Source organism: Salminus brasiliensis, chromosome 7 (assembly GCF_030463535.1).
Source record: "Salminus brasiliensis chromosome 7, fSalBra1.hap2, whole genome shotgun sequence".
In the NCBI taxonomy this organism is placed as follows: Eukaryota; Metazoa; Chordata; class Actinopteri; order Characiformes; family Bryconidae; genus Salminus; species Salminus brasiliensis.
The window spans coordinates 21,858,010-21,877,179 of NC_132884.1; the positions used below are offsets into that span (position 1 = coordinate 21,858,010).

The 19,170-nt window shown below is 38.0% G+C and overlaps 1 protein-coding gene across 1 annotated transcript in view; it reads left to right on the plus strand.

The window, feature by feature from the left end:
- tprg1 (tumor protein p63 regulated 1) overlaps positions 1 to 18,959 on the plus strand; it is a 32,092-nt gene extending 13,133 nt beyond the window's left edge. Inside the window, exons 5-6 of the mRNA XM_072682991.1 lie at positions 15,559 to 15,712; positions 17,968 to 18,959. Of these exons, the coding sequence (XP_072539092.1) occupies positions 15,559 to 15,712; positions 17,968 to 18,162 (349 nt within the window). The 3' untranslated portion in view covers positions 18,163 to 18,959. The remainder of the gene's footprint in view (positions 1 to 15,558; positions 15,713 to 17,967) is intronic.
- Positions 18,960 to 19,170: the final 211 nt, after the last annotated feature.

The window sequence follows — 19,170 nt, forward strand, 5'->3', positions numbered from 1 at the left end:
CTCCACTTAGTCATTAAAGACGCCCTGATTAACCTTGGCCTGTTATTTTCCATGCTCTGTACACAGCAGCTTTGATCTTCTTGCTTCCTTTCTTTTCCCCTCTGTCCTCATTGTGGGACTAAAATATATACTGGAGAATGGCATGAATTATTTACCCCAGCAGTAGTAGCGCTATTGAAAAGGTACCAGTGGGCACAGCGCAATAGGAATTAAGCAGTGACAGCACCGCGGAAGGAGGCCAGCGCCTTCTCTTTGACTCCCCTCCCCTCCCCTCCCTCCCTTTTTTTTAGTTGCTTGTCTTTTTTTCTGGAGGAGGATTATGTGGAAGTGAATTGGATGTGAGCAGGGCTTTTATGAAGCAGGGTGGAGGGGGGGGAGTTTGTCAGAAGGGCTCCACAGCCACGCTCTTGTGTAAGTGATTAGTGGCAGAAATTAATGTAGGCCTTTCATCCGAACCTTTTAAAGCTGGCTCAGGGGACACCAACCCAAGTAAAACTAATTTGATGAATAAAGCGTAACGCGGCGTGAAGCGCTTAGGAGAGGCAGGCCGTATTGGAGGAGCTTTATCTCCGCACATTACATTCAATTATAAATAAAACGCCAGTGAAAACCAGTGCAAAGTGCTGAAGGGAAGGAAAAGCCGGCCTCCAACCAGAGACTCTCTCTATTTCCCTCCCTTCCTCTTCTTTTCTTCCCTTTCCTCCCTTCTTTCTTAACTCCCCGTCATGTCTTTCCATCGCTGCCTTTCACTTTTTGTTTTTCACCCCCTCTTGATCTCAATCTCTCCTGACAAATCTCCACTTATCTGAAATCTCTCTACACGCAAAACATCATGGTCTACTCCGTCACGTAGGCCCACAGTCCTCACAAATCATCTTTATTGATCCAAACCCCTGCCTACCCCACCCCTGAAATTTCACTGCTGCCAATCACTATAATTGATAAAGTCTCAGTTCTTCTGTTATCAGTCATCTTGCTAATCATACCTCACTGATACTGTCCACTCAGGACCTTTAGCTCCCCTTAGCGACGCCTAGAAACCTTGTACAATTCTACAGTGGCGCGGCCTCGGTTGGACCTAATTTCTTTATACCATCAAACAGCATCATTCAAATGAATAATTAAGTGAACAGAGTGCCTCTTTGTTCCCTGGCCTCTTCCAAAGTGCACCCCATGTCAGCATGTATAAATTGAGCTGTCTCTGCGCTATACATGCATACATTTCCTCCGTCTATTTCCTGAATCCAACCTGAAGTGACCCTTGTCTTATTCATGCAGCTCTCTGAAGTACCTCTGAGGAGGAGATTATGAGTGATGAATCGTTTGCTATAGCTGAGGGCCATGAATCATTTTATTTGAACGGTGACTCATTTTCAGGTATAGTGTAATGATTAATCAGATATGACTAGTATTAGAGGGAGTGGTTTTGTGTGTGTGTTTTAGGGACATAAAAACGGAGGCAAACAGGCTTTGTAAATGTATTTGTATTCTTTTGTAAATGTATTTTTTCACCTTATAAACTGTGTGACTTTTATTATCTCCAAAGATTGACATTCAGTCATTCAGATACTCAGTAAATTAAAAAAACAAATGCAGGTTCATTACTACATTGTAAGCGTGCAATGCAATACAAGCCTGTAAACACTGTTGGTTTTGTTTAGATAGGTAAATTTAATACACATGTAATACACATGGGACATAACAACACTCTATGTACACTTTATGTAGGCCAACATTTCATTACTATCATAATTTACATCACTTTTATAGGCCCTAAAATACAACCCTGCGCCACACCACAACATCTGGTATAAGAAACGGCGATACAGTTTATACAGACCTAGGATTTATATAGTTATTTATTAAAAAAACAAACCTATGTGCATGTTTGTAGGTAAGAGCGTGAGTGTTTATTTTCAACAGAGCATATAGAAAAGGTTGTGTCCGCCGTCCTTTTCTCTTCTTTTAATATCTAGTCCATTTGGGACACCTCATCCTTTTCCCATGACTCATGGAGGTGGGCCTGCTCTCCAGTGACCTCACGAAGTGAAAGAACTTTGCTTATTTAGATGTATTGTGGTTGATTTGAGGTTGCACCTCCATCGTGCCTTAGTCACTGAATGGTTAATGGTAAAGCTTCAACGCTGCTCTTCTAGAAGCCCTGGAACCGTTTCAGTTAACCTGTGCTAATGTTTCATTGTGCTTTGCAGTCACCCCCATTATTTCTTAAAGTCGCTCACCGTGCCGGTGTGAGGCAGAGCGAGCCGAGTGTGTTTCAGATGGGGAGTCAGGGATGTGTTTTTGAAAAGTGCTTCTCTCTCAAACCGTCTAGACGAGGTAATTACCCAGTTACCCTGCACATCACTCACTTCTTCTTTTATCCCTGCCGAGGAGAGCTTGTTGTGAGGATTTCAAAGAACAGCTCTATCCTGAACAATTCAATTTCAGCAAATTGAGTGTAAGAAAATGGTTCGGAACAGACTCGCCTCGCTCTCTTTTCCGTTCTCTTTTTTCTCAACCTTTTTGCGGGCAGAGAAGTGAAGAATTCCGAGATGAATACACAGAAGTTTATGCTTTAAATGATTCAGTGTGCAGCTTGCTTATTATCAGATATCTTTAAGAGCAGGACTCACGGTATGGTACCTGCTGTAAAAGGAGAGGCTGTGTTTCTCTCCCATTTTCCTGAGTGTTAGATATTTGAGCAGTACAGTGTGATGTAATGTGACGTCTTTTAGCACTTTTCGGACTGCAGGCACCCCTAAACAGTGCTTATAATGCTTGTTATCATTGTATTTTCGATTAGGCAGCCGGCGGCAGCTAAGAAAAAAAAGCACTAAAAAATCCTGATCCATCCCTCTAGATAATTCCTGTTAACATGCAACTGGTCCACCTTTATACAATTTATCTTCTACCACTTTTGTTCCTCTTACATTTTTATATGAGCCGTTCATGTCACAGGAAAGCCTTAAAGCTCCTTAGCTATTATTTTTCACACCACTTATAAACATCAGCTGTCCTTTAGACGCTGTTCACACCTGGTCACATCATGTCACTACTATCTGGATTGTATCCTGATAAGATTTTAGCCACATGCATTTACACTCGGTTGTCAAATGCGTCTCTGGTTAGTTAGACTGAAATCTGCTTGCTGTGTTGGACAGAATATGCACATTCACTCATTAGACAGCAATTATTACTGGTGTTTTGGTTGAACTGGGAGGGGTTTTGTTGTCAAATTTTTAAATGTGTCTTTGGTGTGTTTACACTCGCATCTTTATGTGGCTTGGCCTTATAATTATAATCCTGATTCAGATGAAGTGACCAGGTGAAAACAGGGTCATTGATCATTGATCATAGTCAGAAATGATGGATAACAGAAATTTAGAAAATCAAAGCTTTCAGGTTATCAAGTTACATTCAACAAATTCCATCAATTTCTTAACAATTCTGCATAATTCGGTGGTTGCAATGTAAACATTCAAGACATTCAAAGTGGTTCGTTAAAAAATATTCTGCAGTGAAGTAGTGGTAAACCAGGGTTTACAGTGTCCGCAGTGCAAATATAGGCATGTTATTTACTTTCCAAAACCACCAGTGAACCTGTAAGTGAATCTGTAAAAAAAAAAGAAGACTTATCTTTGGGGACTATTTTACCATATAATGCCTTGCATGTTCATCTCTGTTAAATATATTTAGGTTAAACCTTTATCTTACAAATATCATAAAACAAGATCTTGGTCATCGGGCAGTGTATTCATAAACATTTAGTGTAATACCTTCTGTAGCTTGATGTAACTTTAGCTTTTTTGTAGCTTGGTGTAACTTTTTTCAGAGGCTTTAACTCTCCAGACATCTGATTTCATTCACCACCACTGTGAAAATCTGAATATGTACATTTGTCCAGGACTTGCACTTTACATAGATACGTTTGCAGACATAAATCAGTGGAATTCACCTTTTATAGATGTTTCTTCCCATATTATAAAGTCACTCCTTTGTAGATAAAAGGCTTGACTGGGATAGGGCAAAATACTGCCAGACAGTGTTCTTTTTTCTGCTGTTTCTGATCATTTGTGAGGTGCAAAGCAGCACTCGGGGGTGTTATTGTACAAAATAATGTCAATTATCAATGGAATACTCATTTTTTAATGATTCTGGTGTTGATGTGTGAATCCAGGCTTGTACTGCCTTCTACAAAAACAAAAAAACTCACTCTCCCCCTGGGTCTGTTGTTATAGTCTGTTCGAACATGATTTTCATAAACATTCAGTTGTACCGCCTTGGCCTTCAGTACCAATTTGTAAGTATGAGTCTGGCCTTTCTGCTCTGACACAAACACATTAGTAAGAGCAATCTGGATGCAGAGTCTGACCTCATATTGTCATTTTTTACTCTGTGTTTGAGAAAAGCCCTAGTTTCTCATTAAGCGATCGAGATAAATGCGAGGGGACTGTTTCAAATGGTGACAATATGTGTAGCGCTGCTGTTTCTGAATGCATGCCATTTGGCTGAAAGCGCTGGTCGTCCTATATTAAAATCTCCATCAGCGCTAATGCAAGGTCACCAGTGAGAATGAATAGATAGATATAGGTCGAAGGGCCCAGAGGCTTGAGAACCCCTTTATCTAATGGGCTTTAACATTAATTTGCAAATATAAGGTTTCCTTAAAAAACCATGCTCATTTGCAGCAATTAAATGGTGGTAACTGGTCTGCACATTGTTTATCTGATTGAAATGATTAGATGCATGCTGACAGCAATTATGCTCTAGCAGCATTTTGTTAGAATGGCCATTCCCAATGTGACCAGCAGAGGGCAACACATATTTGTACTTGGAGTCTCACAAGGCCTCACACATGCAGTACACTCTACTTTTTCTACATTGCATTGTAACAGGAATGGTAACCAAAAGCTGTTGAACAAGTCTAATACATTGTAATGTGTGAAATCTCCTCCGTACAGTCAGTCTGTACTGTTCACACAAAGTGTGTAGGTGGAGTGTGAACAAAACTAACAAAGCGCTGCCCCACAGTGGTGAATGCGGTAGACTTCCTGATATGGAATGGAAGGGATTAGCCTTGTTTCTTTTGGATTTGTTAACCACTTCTTTTCAGCAAGCATCTGCTTGTCATACATTTAGTGGTATTGAGGCATATCTTGTGTGTTGTATGAATACAGAAACATGGGGCCCAGTGCAGAGCACAGTGTGGAGAGGAGTGGCCTTCTAGATTAGGTTGTTGGATGCTGGTAAGATCGCATTTGTGGTCAGATGACCTTGAATACGCTCTTAAAATTAAAGGTACTACAAAGTGTTCTTGGACCCACAAAGTGATTCTTTGGTTCCACAAAGAATCATTTTTGTAAAAGAAACCTGATGGTGGAAAGAACCTTTAAAAGAGTTAATAAAGCTTCACTAAAGGATCTTCACACATTTGGTTCACATTCTATGGTCTCTTCAGAATTCTGTTATTTAGCCAAAGTTGATATGCATTGTTGTTCAAAAGTTTGGAACCACTTGTTATATATATATTTTTATGTACTGTATATGAAGCAATATGAAGTTATTTAAATGTAAAACAATATTTTTGTCATATTAGCAATCTTAATATTTAACCACAACACACAGCTTTTGTAATATAAGGCATTCTGAACATTCATTTGCCCTTTTCATTTACAGCTTCCTACTAATGATCTGAAACCTGTGACAAAAGTAGCATAGGACCAACATATACAATATTTTATTAATAATAATTGTATGTAAATATATACTGATCATACATATGTGTATACATATATGTATTATTATATATGTTGTATATATATAATTATATATGTTATTATATATATTTATTAACTTATTAACTGTTCTAATGTGATATAAGTAATAAAGCATTATTGCTATTATTGGATCAATTAAATAAATTATGTGATTAGATGCCTAAAACTTTTACACATGACTATATATAAATGTATATGTGTATATATAAAAACTATATGTTTTTGTCGTTGCTATCACTTAAAAACCTTCTGCAAGAAAAGATAATCATCTTCTTAACTTTTAATGGGAGTTTTATTCCAGTGCATTTTGCCATTTAGCTGCCACTTTTATCCAGAGCGACTTACAAGGTTACTTGTATTACAGAGTTGGACTGATGTAGCATTAAGAGTCTTTCCCAAGAACTCTTATTGGTGTAATACAGCACTGTCACCCATATGGGAAATTGAACCCCAGTCTTCCACATGGTGTGGTAGTTTACCAGCAAGTAGTGGTGTTAGTTATCAGCCACACCAACCACATTGGTCATATTGGTCCATTCATTATGGCATTTTGACACAATGTAAAGGACTGCTGCCAGACTTAAGATATGTAGAAAACAAAACAAAACAAAACAAAAAAACCTGACAGTATCTACTATCTTATGTAAATGTAGATTTACTATCTGTGTTGTATATTTACAATATAACATTCCATGTCCTTTTTTCCTGTCTCACTCATATGTGACACCATATGTGCCTTAATGTAAACATCAACATGTGGATCTGCATATTCCTTCACTCACCTTTACACCTGTGTTAATGTGATGTGAAAATCAAAGGTGATTTGATTTGGTTTTACTTTACAAAAGACTGATTCCAAACTTTTAAACATTCCTTACAAACTTATTCATTGTGGTCTTAGTTAGAAAAATACATATTTAATATTTCAGATGCCTTGTCTTTACAGTATTGCACAAGAAAATGTCAATGTTTGTACTTCTTGAAGTACTTTCCCCCCACAGTTTGGCATGGAATAGGTACTGGAAAAGGGCCACTCACTTTCCTCATCTCTGAAATGAGCTCACTGTTTTCCCTCCCTTTCTAAAGAATATATTGGACAACCTTTCCCCTGCAGCCATGTTCACATATTTCCTCCTCACATTCTACCCCCACCCCCTCCTTTTTCTCCTTGTCCCTCTCTCATCTCGCTGGGTTTGCGCTCTTATCCTGTGTGGTCAGTGCGATGCCTCTGGCTGGAGAATGGCCTGCTATAGTGTGTGGCTCACTCTGGGGATCCATTGAGCAATCTGAGGATTTGTTTGTTGGCTCTGGCGCTGTGTGAGCCACTTGCCGTGACAGCTGGAGCAGGCCACTGATATTTATCTGCTGTGTTGACTTACTAGTCCTCAACCACACAGAGAGCACTCAACCTCTGCAGGAATTTCCAGACGCTGTCCCATAGCTTAGCTAAGAATACACCGGAGTGTGCATGTGTGTTTATGCGTCTGTGTTTATGCGTCTGTGTTTGTGTGTGTGTGTGTGTGTGTGTGTGTGTGTGTGTGTCTTTGTACTGCATTCAAGACAGTCCTACTGAGGTTAAGATTAGAGTTAGGTTTAGAACACTAGATACGGATGGGAAATATAACCAAATATAACTTATTACTAATACACACTTGCACACAGGACAGTAAAAAAGTCTTACACACCTTATCTGGATAGCAAGAATTTATTTTATATTCACAATAACAATGTTTTTTTTTTTTATTTACAATTACAATGTATTTAATGTTACATTAAATACAAACCACATTAATGCAATAGGTTATGATTTTATGTTGGTCAAACCTCTCTTTAAGGTAGCCCAGATGATACCTGCAGTACCTGGAAATTTGTAATAACACTTTTTGGCCCTGTCCTGAGTGCAAGTGGGCCATAGGCTGTTAATTAGGTGTTGCTGCTGGTGGTAAAATATGACTACTCAAAGACTGAAGATAAATTTAACTAGCTCAAATGTGCATATTTATAATAATACACAGTTCTGTGCAAATGCCTCTAGGGACTTAAATTACTGTGACATTAGAACCTGAGCAGTAAGTGTTTATTTGCTCAGTAAAACACCAATTTTAGAATAAATACAAACAACATTCATTGAAAAAATAGTGGGTTTAGATTTATGTAGGTTGCTGTTTAATACACTTCTCCAAAGCTCTCCTCACAGGATTCTAATATATCTACACAAGGTTTGGTAAATCAGCGCTAAATGATGATAAATCAGGTGACCTCGTGATAGAATTGAACACATCCACACGCTGAGTGGTGACGTCCAGGAGAAATCGAGAACCAAACTGTGTTCAAATTCCAAACTACTTTCTTTAACATAAGACATTCTTGCTGCTTTTTACTGTATTTATGTTTACCTGCATCTGTTCTAACGTGAACTGGATTATTATAAGCAAAACCCACTTACTCCCAAAATTAATGCTTTTTTTGAGATAAAAACCAGCTTCTCTCTCTCTCTCTCTCTCTATATATATATATATATATATATAATATACAGTTTCATAAAGAGAGAGAATAGTCATGCTGTATGAGTGTATGTGAAAGAGAAGATCGCCTGCATGTACATAGAGATGTGAGTGAGAGACAGACTACACAGTTAAGTATGTGTGTTATAAAGTATGTGTGTGTGTGTGTGTGTGTGTGTGTGTGTGTGCGCGTGCCTCGTGGCAGTAATCAGTGAAAGCACTATTTTGCACTATAAAAAGTGTGTGAGTGTGTGTGTGTGTGTGAGCGAGCACTTAATGTGCAGCCCAACTCTCTTTTACCTGTCTCAACTGGCCCTCCAATTCTGATAGCTTACCTAGAATCATCTGAAGATCTCTCTCTATCTCTCTCTCCCCACTTTCTCTCCCTCTCTTTACACACACACACACACACACTTTCTCTCACACCCTAAACATGTGTGTTTCAACACACCTCACACAATGCACACATACATTATACACCCTTTTTTTTTCTGCATGTGTACAGCGGGCACTGGAGCGTACAGCACCCCCCCCCCCCCCCCCCACACACACACACACACAACACCCCTAACTAATAATATTAATATCCAGAAAGTGGTGATGTACTCTAGAGCCAGATAACTTGACAAAAATGGTTGTAAACAGACAATTACAGTACACTATTCAACATTTAATGCATTCCTGTTATTTTCAGTAATATTTCACAGTTACATTTCACATCATATATGGTATTACCATATGTCAAGCCTCCATAAGAGATTTTTAATAAGTAACATGAATCCAAACTTGTGAATGGTTGTGCACATCCAGAAAACGCCTAGTTTTTCTCCACCTGACAGACAACCCTTTTTTTTTGTGTCACACCCCTGAATGTGAAGTGTGCAGTGATTATTTAGGGCCTTTCTCTGAGTCAGGCCTCAATTCACCTTTCTCCCATTTCTCTGAGCGAGTGTGTGTATGTGTGTGTGCACAGGGGCTTACTCAGGGTGGAGCCAGCCAGGCCTCAGCACTCATTGTAAACGCTGTGAAAGCTCTAGTGTAAACAGCGGGAGAAACAGTGGCCTGCTCCTGCCAGGCTCAGTGCATTGCCCCAGGCTGTGTGTTTGCTCTGGCAGGAAATGCTCCCCCGTAAGGTGTGTTCAGCAGGATGGTGCTTTTCGTCAGGCTATGGCTCACCTCCGCATGCTACGCACACCATGCATACAGCTCTCCTCCCATGGCAAACACGCTCTAGCAGACTACCGTGTGTTGAAAAAGGGAATTTGTCTTCATGTGTGACTATAAGAGCTGATTTATCAGCGTGCAGATCACTGCCTTCTGTGTACACTGAAAACAAGGCCCTGCGAATCAATGACAGTGAGAGAAATGAACGAACCCATCTTCTGTTGTTAAACATTGCATAGGTGAGATTAATGCATCTGTGGCTTTTAAAGTCAAGTGTCTTACATTTCACTACTGTTGTAGGAAAACACCGCAGTGGTGCAGCCAACAAGGGTTCGTTTTTATTTTTATTTAACTTTTCTTCTGCACCCTGGAACTTGCATTGGAGATGGTGGTGGTTCACTGGTTTAATCACTGGGTTACTGATCACAGGGTTACAGGGTTCGATACGTAGGTCTACTAAACTGCTATTGAGCCCTTGAGCAAGGCCCCTAACCTTTCCTCTCCTGGGGTGCTGTAGCATGGCTGACCATGGATTCTCATAGGCTTTCTAGGCTTAAATATGCAAAGAGAGTAATTTCCCTGTACTAAATAAGGCCTCATCCACATGTATCCATATATTAATAAAAACGGAGGTGTAAACTCAGTGTTCTCGTGAGGAATATATAATGGATACATATAGGGTACCCAATATGGATACATATAGGGTACTAAATATGGGGAACTATGGGGAATCAGACAACTTCAATGTTGACACACAGAGAGCACTAGATTGCAGATTTATACATATGAATAAATGTTAACAGTGTTATAAAAATCTATAATGTTCTATTTACATTTAGAATCTATAATTTAGTGACTTGCATAGGGCACTGCATACGGAATAGGATGAAACAAATGCAAAGTGCTTTGCATTTTGATGTTTCTCTGTATGAGGTTCTGTCACCCTGTATGTAAGGCTAGCATGCTAATGCAAGTCTTTTAATCTCTTTCATGTGGACGCGATACAGTATGTTCAGAAATAGAAAGAGAAATCTCTGTTTTAAAAAATATACTTATATATGACTAGCAAAGTGGCAATGTCTTTGGCCAGGAAAACTGTCATTCTTGCCTATTTAAACAGTGGGTCTCCCATTCTCTCAGCACATTTGAAAAAAGCAATTAAAACACTCAATAACAAACAATTACAAACGTGTGGAGGTGGGGTTTGATGGAATCATAGGCTTTTCTATTTCATATGTTGCCATTGTAACCAGTGGGTATGGTTGGTATAGTAAAGGCTATAATAGACTTTTTTTAATAAACTACACTATTTTATCATTAATTGAGTTATAAATGTAGCAAAATGAATTTTCAACCTCTTGGAGGCACACTAGCCAGGTTTGGAAGCAATATTTACTGCAAAGAGGCTGTTTACACCTTGCATCAGCACATGTATTCAGTGATTAGATGATCTTTACCTGAATGCACGTAAAGCCAGGTGTAAACACACTCAGGACGGATTCTGATCAGACCACTCAAAACACCTCTGAAGGTGGTTAGAGGTGGATCTTCACCACATTCAACACAGGGGTAAACAGAATTTAATGTAAATGCTGCACTTTTCCACAAATTATGTCCAGCATGACGTAAAGTGAAACCAGGCACAGTGTCATGGTACTGCAGAAACTCCTACAGCTGAATCACAACCTTCTACTCCACTATCTTCGCTGCCTGTTCTAAAAAGTAAAAGTGTAACAGTGCCAATATAAATTACGTCAAATTACGTCACAACCTTTTGTTAGAGGTGAAGCAGCAGCATTCAAAACATCATAAACGCTGTGCTTGATACACTGATACACTATACACACTGTCATGCCAACAGCAAGTCACTGTCATTATTGAAAATGGTCCATCACTCCAACCAGATCTGGTCAACAGCGAGCTGTGTTCAGAAACGGACAAATTATGAATGGGATAGATAGGGGTCTGGCAGCAGTGGAGAAAGGTGTTTGTCATAGAGTGGATAGTGAGTGTAAATGATTACAGTTCTCACTTAATAATAATAACTGGGCTGCTGTCATGCTGTATTTTTTTTGCTATGAATAAGAGAAGCATACATACTTGAAAAATGTTTTTAATAGAAGCCACTGGGCAGATGTAGTTAGTGATTTCTATTAGGCTTATGTTTTGGTGGCAACTTTGGGCCAATAACAGATGGCACATTTTTTCAGTGCTCTGTCTTTGCTTGGCAATTCTCTTTGTGAAATCATTCAAAACTATGATAAGGCCAAAAATGTATACAAGAATTGCACTTAACTTAGGGGTGCGCTATATGCATATATTATTTTTATTGTGATACGTGATCAGTGCTTAAAGAACACTGATCAACTGCATGTTTCAGTGTAATTAGTCCTCTTTAATTGGACAAAGTGCAGCAAATATTGAATGAACAGCAATGTGTCCCTGATACCAACCACAAGATTATGCTGATGATTTTTTAATATTTGTGGCTGGAAAAAGTCTGTTTAGGAGGTTTTACAACTTGCCCTTTTATCTTAGTCATAAGTCATTGTTTAGTTAAAAGTAACATAGACAAGCTTGTTCAAAAGGGCAGTGTGCCAGTCTGCCAATGTGGAGAACCACTGGATGATAACAATATTAGACATCATCTGTGCAGAATATAATTATTATTATAAATAATTACCTAATATTAAACAGTTGGTAATTATATTATCTTCAGGGAAAAATGCAAGCTGGTTCTGTAATGCTCAACTGCATATCATGACAATATTATTTAAGATAATAATTCTGAAGACGACAATCATTAGTCTGAATTCATTAGATCACTTCTCAAGCATAATAGATGAACTTTCTGTTCTTTCACTTTCTACAGGAAAATGTGTCAAGGCTGTGTCAATAGTAATTGGCCATATAATACAGATACAGATGTGTGTGTGTGTGTGTGTGTTATGGCTTGAGAGACAAGCATCTGACACTGAAAAATGGAATTGATGATGAACCGATCCCCGTCAGCTGAAACAAGAGCACAGCATTTGGGTGAAGTGCAGTAACAGAGTGACAGGGCGAAGAGGCAAAATGCAGAATGGGCGAGAGACATTGGAACTGAGAGTTAGAGAAAAGTAGAGATGACAAAGGCCTGCGGCTGAACAAGCTCATCGACCTGCTCTAAAAACAAAAGGTTCTGTTGCTGAGCTCTCCTGCGGCAGACTTGTTATGCTCTTCAGTGAAAACACTACCCCATGCAGAATTTTACCTGAAGCTCAGTCTGTCTGCAGGAGAGGAGGAGTAGACCTGAGGGCCGAGCTGCCAGAGCTTCAACCTTGCCCTGATGGGAACGTCAGTCTCCACAACACACAGACATTCTTGGCTTAAAGTGATAGTTTAACCAAAAATCAAGTTCACATAATTTCTCCCTTACCCCAATCAGGCAAGCTTTGCTTTGTTCTTTAGTTTGCACTGGAGCTGTAGTGTAGCTTATAAGTAATGGAAATTGTAGTGACCAGTTTAGCACTGTGTAAACAGCATGCCTAAATCATCACATCACACCTGATACAACACACATAATTCAAAATTGTTTATTACTTTATCTTAGCAGTGCAACATAGATTTGTCCATTCCATTCATGGTGTATGCCATTAAAAAACAAATAACAAATACAACTGCTAACTATGTACTGTGTTATAAACCTGCATTACTTGTATTTTATTTCTAGAGCAAACTATAGAAATCAGTTAAACTAGTTTAATTCCAATGTGAAAGTAACAATAAGAGTTTGTCATTTCATTGCAAAGCTGAAGGTATCATTTCATTGCAAAACTGAAGCAGTAAGTAGTATCTTTGCTAAAGAAGTTAGTAGTGTTAGTAAAACTAAATATATCATTTCCTTTTCTCCAGTGTAAAACTAAAGAAGTTACTAAAATTTGTAGTTATAAAACAAACCTAAAGAAGTTAGTAGTTCTAGTGTAAAGTAAAGACATAATTATTAGTTTCTTGGCAAAACTAAACTGAGTCATTCTAGAATACATGTATTTTGAAGTTTCTTTGCAAAACTAAAGAGCTTAGTAGTTTTGATGTAAAACTAGAATAATTATTTGCTTATTTCCAGTGTAAAAAATGTTGGTAGTTCTAGTGCAAAATGAGCAAAGTATGTAGTTACAGGAATTTGTAGTGTGTAGAGGGCTGATTTATTTGAGGCTTATTTTATTCCTGTTAAGAATATCTCTAAGAAACAAGGATGTGTTGGCATATTATGTGTTGGCATATTACGCATGAGCAGTTCTGGTGCAGGTATTTGCTTGTTCTTTGGAAAATGTCACACTAATTTAGGAGAAAGAAAATGTGTTTCACTTTTCAGAGAAATGTACCAACTTACAGAAAAACATGGCACTGCACTGCTAAACTGGAAACTCTTCCAGTTCATACCACCTTAAGGCTGGTATTTGAGCTTTGAAAAAGGTCAAAAGAACCAGCATGAGTAAGGAACAACATTTCACACATACATGACATTAATCTGGTGTGTGTTTTCCTTCATTTAGTTTCAGTGGAATTGCCATAAGAAAAGAAGCTTTTGAAAGGTGTCCGTATACAATGTGAACAAATCAGTGCATAAGCACAACAGGCAAGCTATGCCAACTTGTTGCGCATCCTATAGACTATTACAGAAATCAGTGCATTCACCAGCCATGATTGATGGACAAACTGTAAATAGTGCATTGTGAAAGATCTTTGAAAATGGAAGGGTGCCAGCATGATTTCAAAGCCTGAATGTGGAAAGGTTTTAAAGCTGTGTGTTTGCTGCCAGGCATTCACATGTCTTCTGGGGTTTCATCAGCCTGGAAAAAAAGACGTGGCCTCTGGGTGTTTCATTAAAATCTATTTACTTAAAATGGCAAAGAGAAAAGCACAGGGAGTGAAAGCAAATCTGATGAACAAGGGGAATTGCCTTTAAGCTTAGTAAACATCAGATTGGCTTTCGCATAAAGGAGGCGCACTAGAGAGGAACAGTGCCGATTTTGGCAGTGAGGGAGGCTTGTTGACGGGGTTTGAGAGGTCAAGCTGACCTATTTGCGGCCAGCGTGTAAATCAGTGAATCAGTGAGCAGAAAATGCAGGCTGATGGTAAACGCTGGCGGATGTGTTGCTTGTTCGCTATTCATTATGTGCATTCGGATGTTTAACATTTTCATGCATGCCTGGATGATTCTTGCTACAAAACCCACAATAGTTGATTCTCATCCATGTTTACATAAGAGCAGTTTGATTCAAAACACTTTACATTAAATACCTCACTAAATAAACACGGCCTTCCTTCTTTATGGCCTTTTTATGATGTTTTATTGTCATTCATGGCAGGAAACAAGCAAAGCATATAAAAAAGGAATCCGTCACTCAACACAGCTACAGTATGTCCAAAATCTAGTTCACTAGGATGCTTGAAACACAACTTTCATCCATCATCCTGTGTCCAAATACAGCTGCAGTAACATTTAGTAGTCAAAAAAATAACCTATAATGCTGAGATAACACTGAATAATTCAAAACTGACAGCAGAATGTTAATTTGTCTAATTATTCATTTTAATAATAAACATTATATTTGTCTTATTTGTTGTACTCACTGTTATGCAAAGGTTTGGAATCACATTTTAAAAAGTTTTGAATCAGTGTTTTTCAGTTTGGTTGCAGATAAATGTTTAAACTAAATTAACTGTATTAGTCCTGAGCAACTTTATAGTTTTCAAAAATTAGTAGAAAAAAAAATTTGAAATGTGTCCAGAAATCTCCAGAATGACATAATAAATAATACACATTTTGTGCTTAATATTTAAAACAAATGTCCAAAAATGTTGTAAAAAGATACTAACAGTTATATGGTTATTAGTTTATTCAAAATCTCAAAATCACTAAAATACCTAACATCGCCCTGTGGTGTCTAGTTTAGTAATATTTCACTGTTTCACATTATTGTAACATACATTTTTTTACTTTAACAAGTGATTCCAAATTTGGAAATTATTGTGTATAGTAGTGTACAGTAGGCCACTGTAAAGTCCTATTTATGTACTTAAATGTATGTTTACTCCTCTGTTTGTGTGTGTGTGTGTCTCTGTTTCAGGCGTGAGGGCGAAGGTGTGCGTGTGTTCTGGGACAGGCTTAGGGAACCCTCTTTCTCGTCCCGTTGGAACCCTTTTGCTGTTGACTACCCCTACACTACACTGACCTACCATCCGGTCCGAAGCGTAAATGACAAGCTGACCAGACTGTGCGAGGTATAGAGATATACACAATTTTATATGAAGGTGTGGGCATCCATTTTTTTCACTGAGAAGTAGTAAACACAGCATATATAAATAATCCAACAAAAAACACAATACTTTCATGTTACCAACTATACAATTAGGAACTGTCAGCTGAATCAAATGTCCAAGTTTTTTTAAAGCAATTATGTAAGGATCAAAAAGCAAAGGGTATTAATGCTCACAAGGCAGGAGAAGACTATAAAAAGATAGCAGAGCATTTTCCAGTTTGTGGTTTCTGCAGTGTGAAATGTTATTTAAAAATTGTCAGAACTGCAGAGGTCAAAATGAGATCTGGAAGTCAAAGATAACTATTTATGTACTGGTACAACAGGCGAATCAGACCCCCATATTACTTCCAAGAACCTATAGGAAGGTTTAGCAGAGTCCAGAGTGGTGGTGCACTGTTGCACAAACATAATGTTTATGGAAGAGTCATAAGAAGGAAATCTTACCTGTGACCTTGTCATGAAACTCAATACTTGGAATATGCCACAGAACATGCAGACCATCCAGATGAGTTCTGGAAACAAGTGATGTGGACTGATGAGGTCGAAATAGAATCCTGGGCCACAATCTGTAAAGGTAGTAGATAGTAGTGGATCTATCATGTTTTGGGTCTGTGCCCTGTCAGTGGGCTTGACATTACTGTGCAAGTGGAGGGAAGAATAGGTTTTACAAAACAGAAAATCCTGAATGCAAATGTCAAACCACCTGCTAAAAGGCTAAAGGTAAAAAGAGGATAGCTTCTACACTAACTAGACACATACTGAAGCAAAAAACTAGACCATAAACAAGCTGTGCCTGAATATCTCAGAACCATAGGCCTTCTACAAAGAAAAGTGCGGAAAAAATCCAGCTTCATGAACTGAAAGTGTTTTATATGACAAAAAGAAAGAGTTTGTACATGCATGTTAACTACCTCTCAATGAAGAAATTCATACATTTCAAAAATTCCTCTTGCACAAATTTTACACATTACTTTTCCCCAGGTCATTTGACAGGATACTACCTTTACAGCATTTGTGCAATTTGATGAGTCAGAAATGAAAGCAACCCACCTGCCCAACGTATGCAGTTGTGTAAGAGTTGCGTGGGTGGATTTCCTTTTCACACAGGATTGTGTATCATCTTGGTGGAATTTAGATTTTTTTTTGCAAACTGCCTCTCTGTGGAAGTATATTTGTTGTTTATAGATATACTATCTAAATTCCGTCATTAAGGAGATCACATTTTTAGATATTTCCATTTTTGTAATAGTTAGAAAAGTATTTAAATCATTGGGCCTGATTCACAATATCTTCCTGAAAATGTCTTAAATTAGTATTTGCGAAAAGCCCTTCACTAAAAATCTGCGTCAGATTTAAACTGCAGAATTGGTCAGAGCTATACTCTTAAAGTGATGGATCCCACTGTCCCCATAAATTGAACAAATCCCAAATAAGAAAACAATGTAAAACACCAGAATCTTCATGAAAAGTGCTAAAGTGGATATTAAGAAGATTTATTTCCTTTTTAGAATGACTGGTTAATAAGACTTTCAAGGGAAAACAACCCATCCACCTAGATCATTAGCAAACACTCTGTTTACATTACTAAAAACATGTACGTTTTCTCCCTAAAAATCTAACATTACTCTTAAAGTCAAGTTGTTGTAATGTGTCCTCAAACTTTTAATTGGCAGAAAAAATGTATGGACCAATCTGATGAGCACTTAAAAGTGTTTTATAACAAAGAAACTGAATTCATTGGCATTATATGATTTGTATGATATGTTTGATCTGTAATTTAGCCCATAGGGACAGGTTTGGGGCAGCCTAGGCTTCTTTTTCCGGACAGAATGTGCCTGACAGTTGCTCATCCTTGCCAGCCCTGATGAGAACACACCTTTTCTGAATGTCACAGTGAGTGTGGGTGGGGCGTGGAGGCCTATACAGGTGACCCCACAGATCACGTAACTGCTCATTTAAAAAGGCAGGGTGTCAAAGCTTCTGGCCCCAATCCCATTCCACACATTCCACCACACCTACAGAGGAAAAGCGGAGAGAGGGGAGGAAAATGAGAAGAAATAAAACGTTTAATGAGACTGTTTTGACAGCCCATTAAACAATGGCTAGTCTAAGTGAGAGCTGTTAGAAAATGACATATTAGACCTTTATGGTCTGGTTCTATCATGTTTTGTAATGTTTCCATGGAATTCATTCTCATGCTTTTTTTTCGTCTCTTAGATCAACACGTTCAGAGAGCAGCTGACCGCAGCAGCGCAGAAAGCCCACGCTCAGAATCCAGTTCCAGGGAAAGCTAATGGAGTTTTGGTTTTGAATCAGCCCATCGTCATTGAGGCATATGTGGGGCTCATGTCTGTCCTAGGCAACCAGAACAAGCTGGGCTACTGCCTGGCAAGAGGCAATGTCGGCTTCTGAGCGGAGAGGCTAGAGAGAAATGCTTGTAAATCAGAAGGACAGTTTATAAAGTTTATATTCTTGCTGTTGTAACAGTACTTTGTGTCTTGAATACGTCAGTTTATATGAAGGGAAATAAAAAAAGATATATTCTATTTCTAATCTATTTACTGCATGCAATAGGAGATAGATACACATTTTATTTTCAGTCATTTGTCTTACTGGAAATGCATAATTGATAGGAATATAAAATGTTGTTTCAATAATTAGGTGTATTTTACATTTTGTATTTATCTTGCATCAACATATTGTAATGAAACTGTAAACTGCAATGCATACAATGTGAATAAACCAGAAAACACCTACCCAAATATTCCCTATCCAGGCATTATAAATAATGTAATATGTAAATATGAATAAATGTTTTAATATTAATTCATAAATTAATATAAACAAATAACTTTGACAAAGCCATCAGCTTGGAATGGAACAATATTATGGACATTAGAATGTCTGATGTTTCTGATGCTCAGTTTATGCATTGCAATTTCAATTGTTTTTCTAAAAAAAAAAATCATGACAAAGTATTTCATGATGCACATAAAGCCTTCAGTTTTCTACAAAAAATATAAAAAGGGACTTTTATAGTATAATCAGGCAAAATAAATAAAATAAAAGGTAAAAGTCATTGTTGAAAGGTGGCAAAGGCATGCAGTCCTGTAGCAAAGTGTTTACCTTGAATGTAAGTGAATGTAAGATTTTATTTGAAGTGTTTCTGGGTTGTTTAATAAAGTAATTTTGATATGATGGTGACGAAATGCTTGTTTTAAATGTTTGCATAATTTTGCCTAAAAAGCCATTTGCTCATAGTTAAAAACACAATAGCTTCAAATAGCTCCAACACCTCATAAAAAAAAAAGCATGGCGTTATGTGACATCTTTCAGAATTATTTACCTCAAGTACTGCAGCTTGTTTAAAGAGATATTAGTAAAGCTTCAAGAAACAAACCTGAAGCGGTTAAGAGGCAG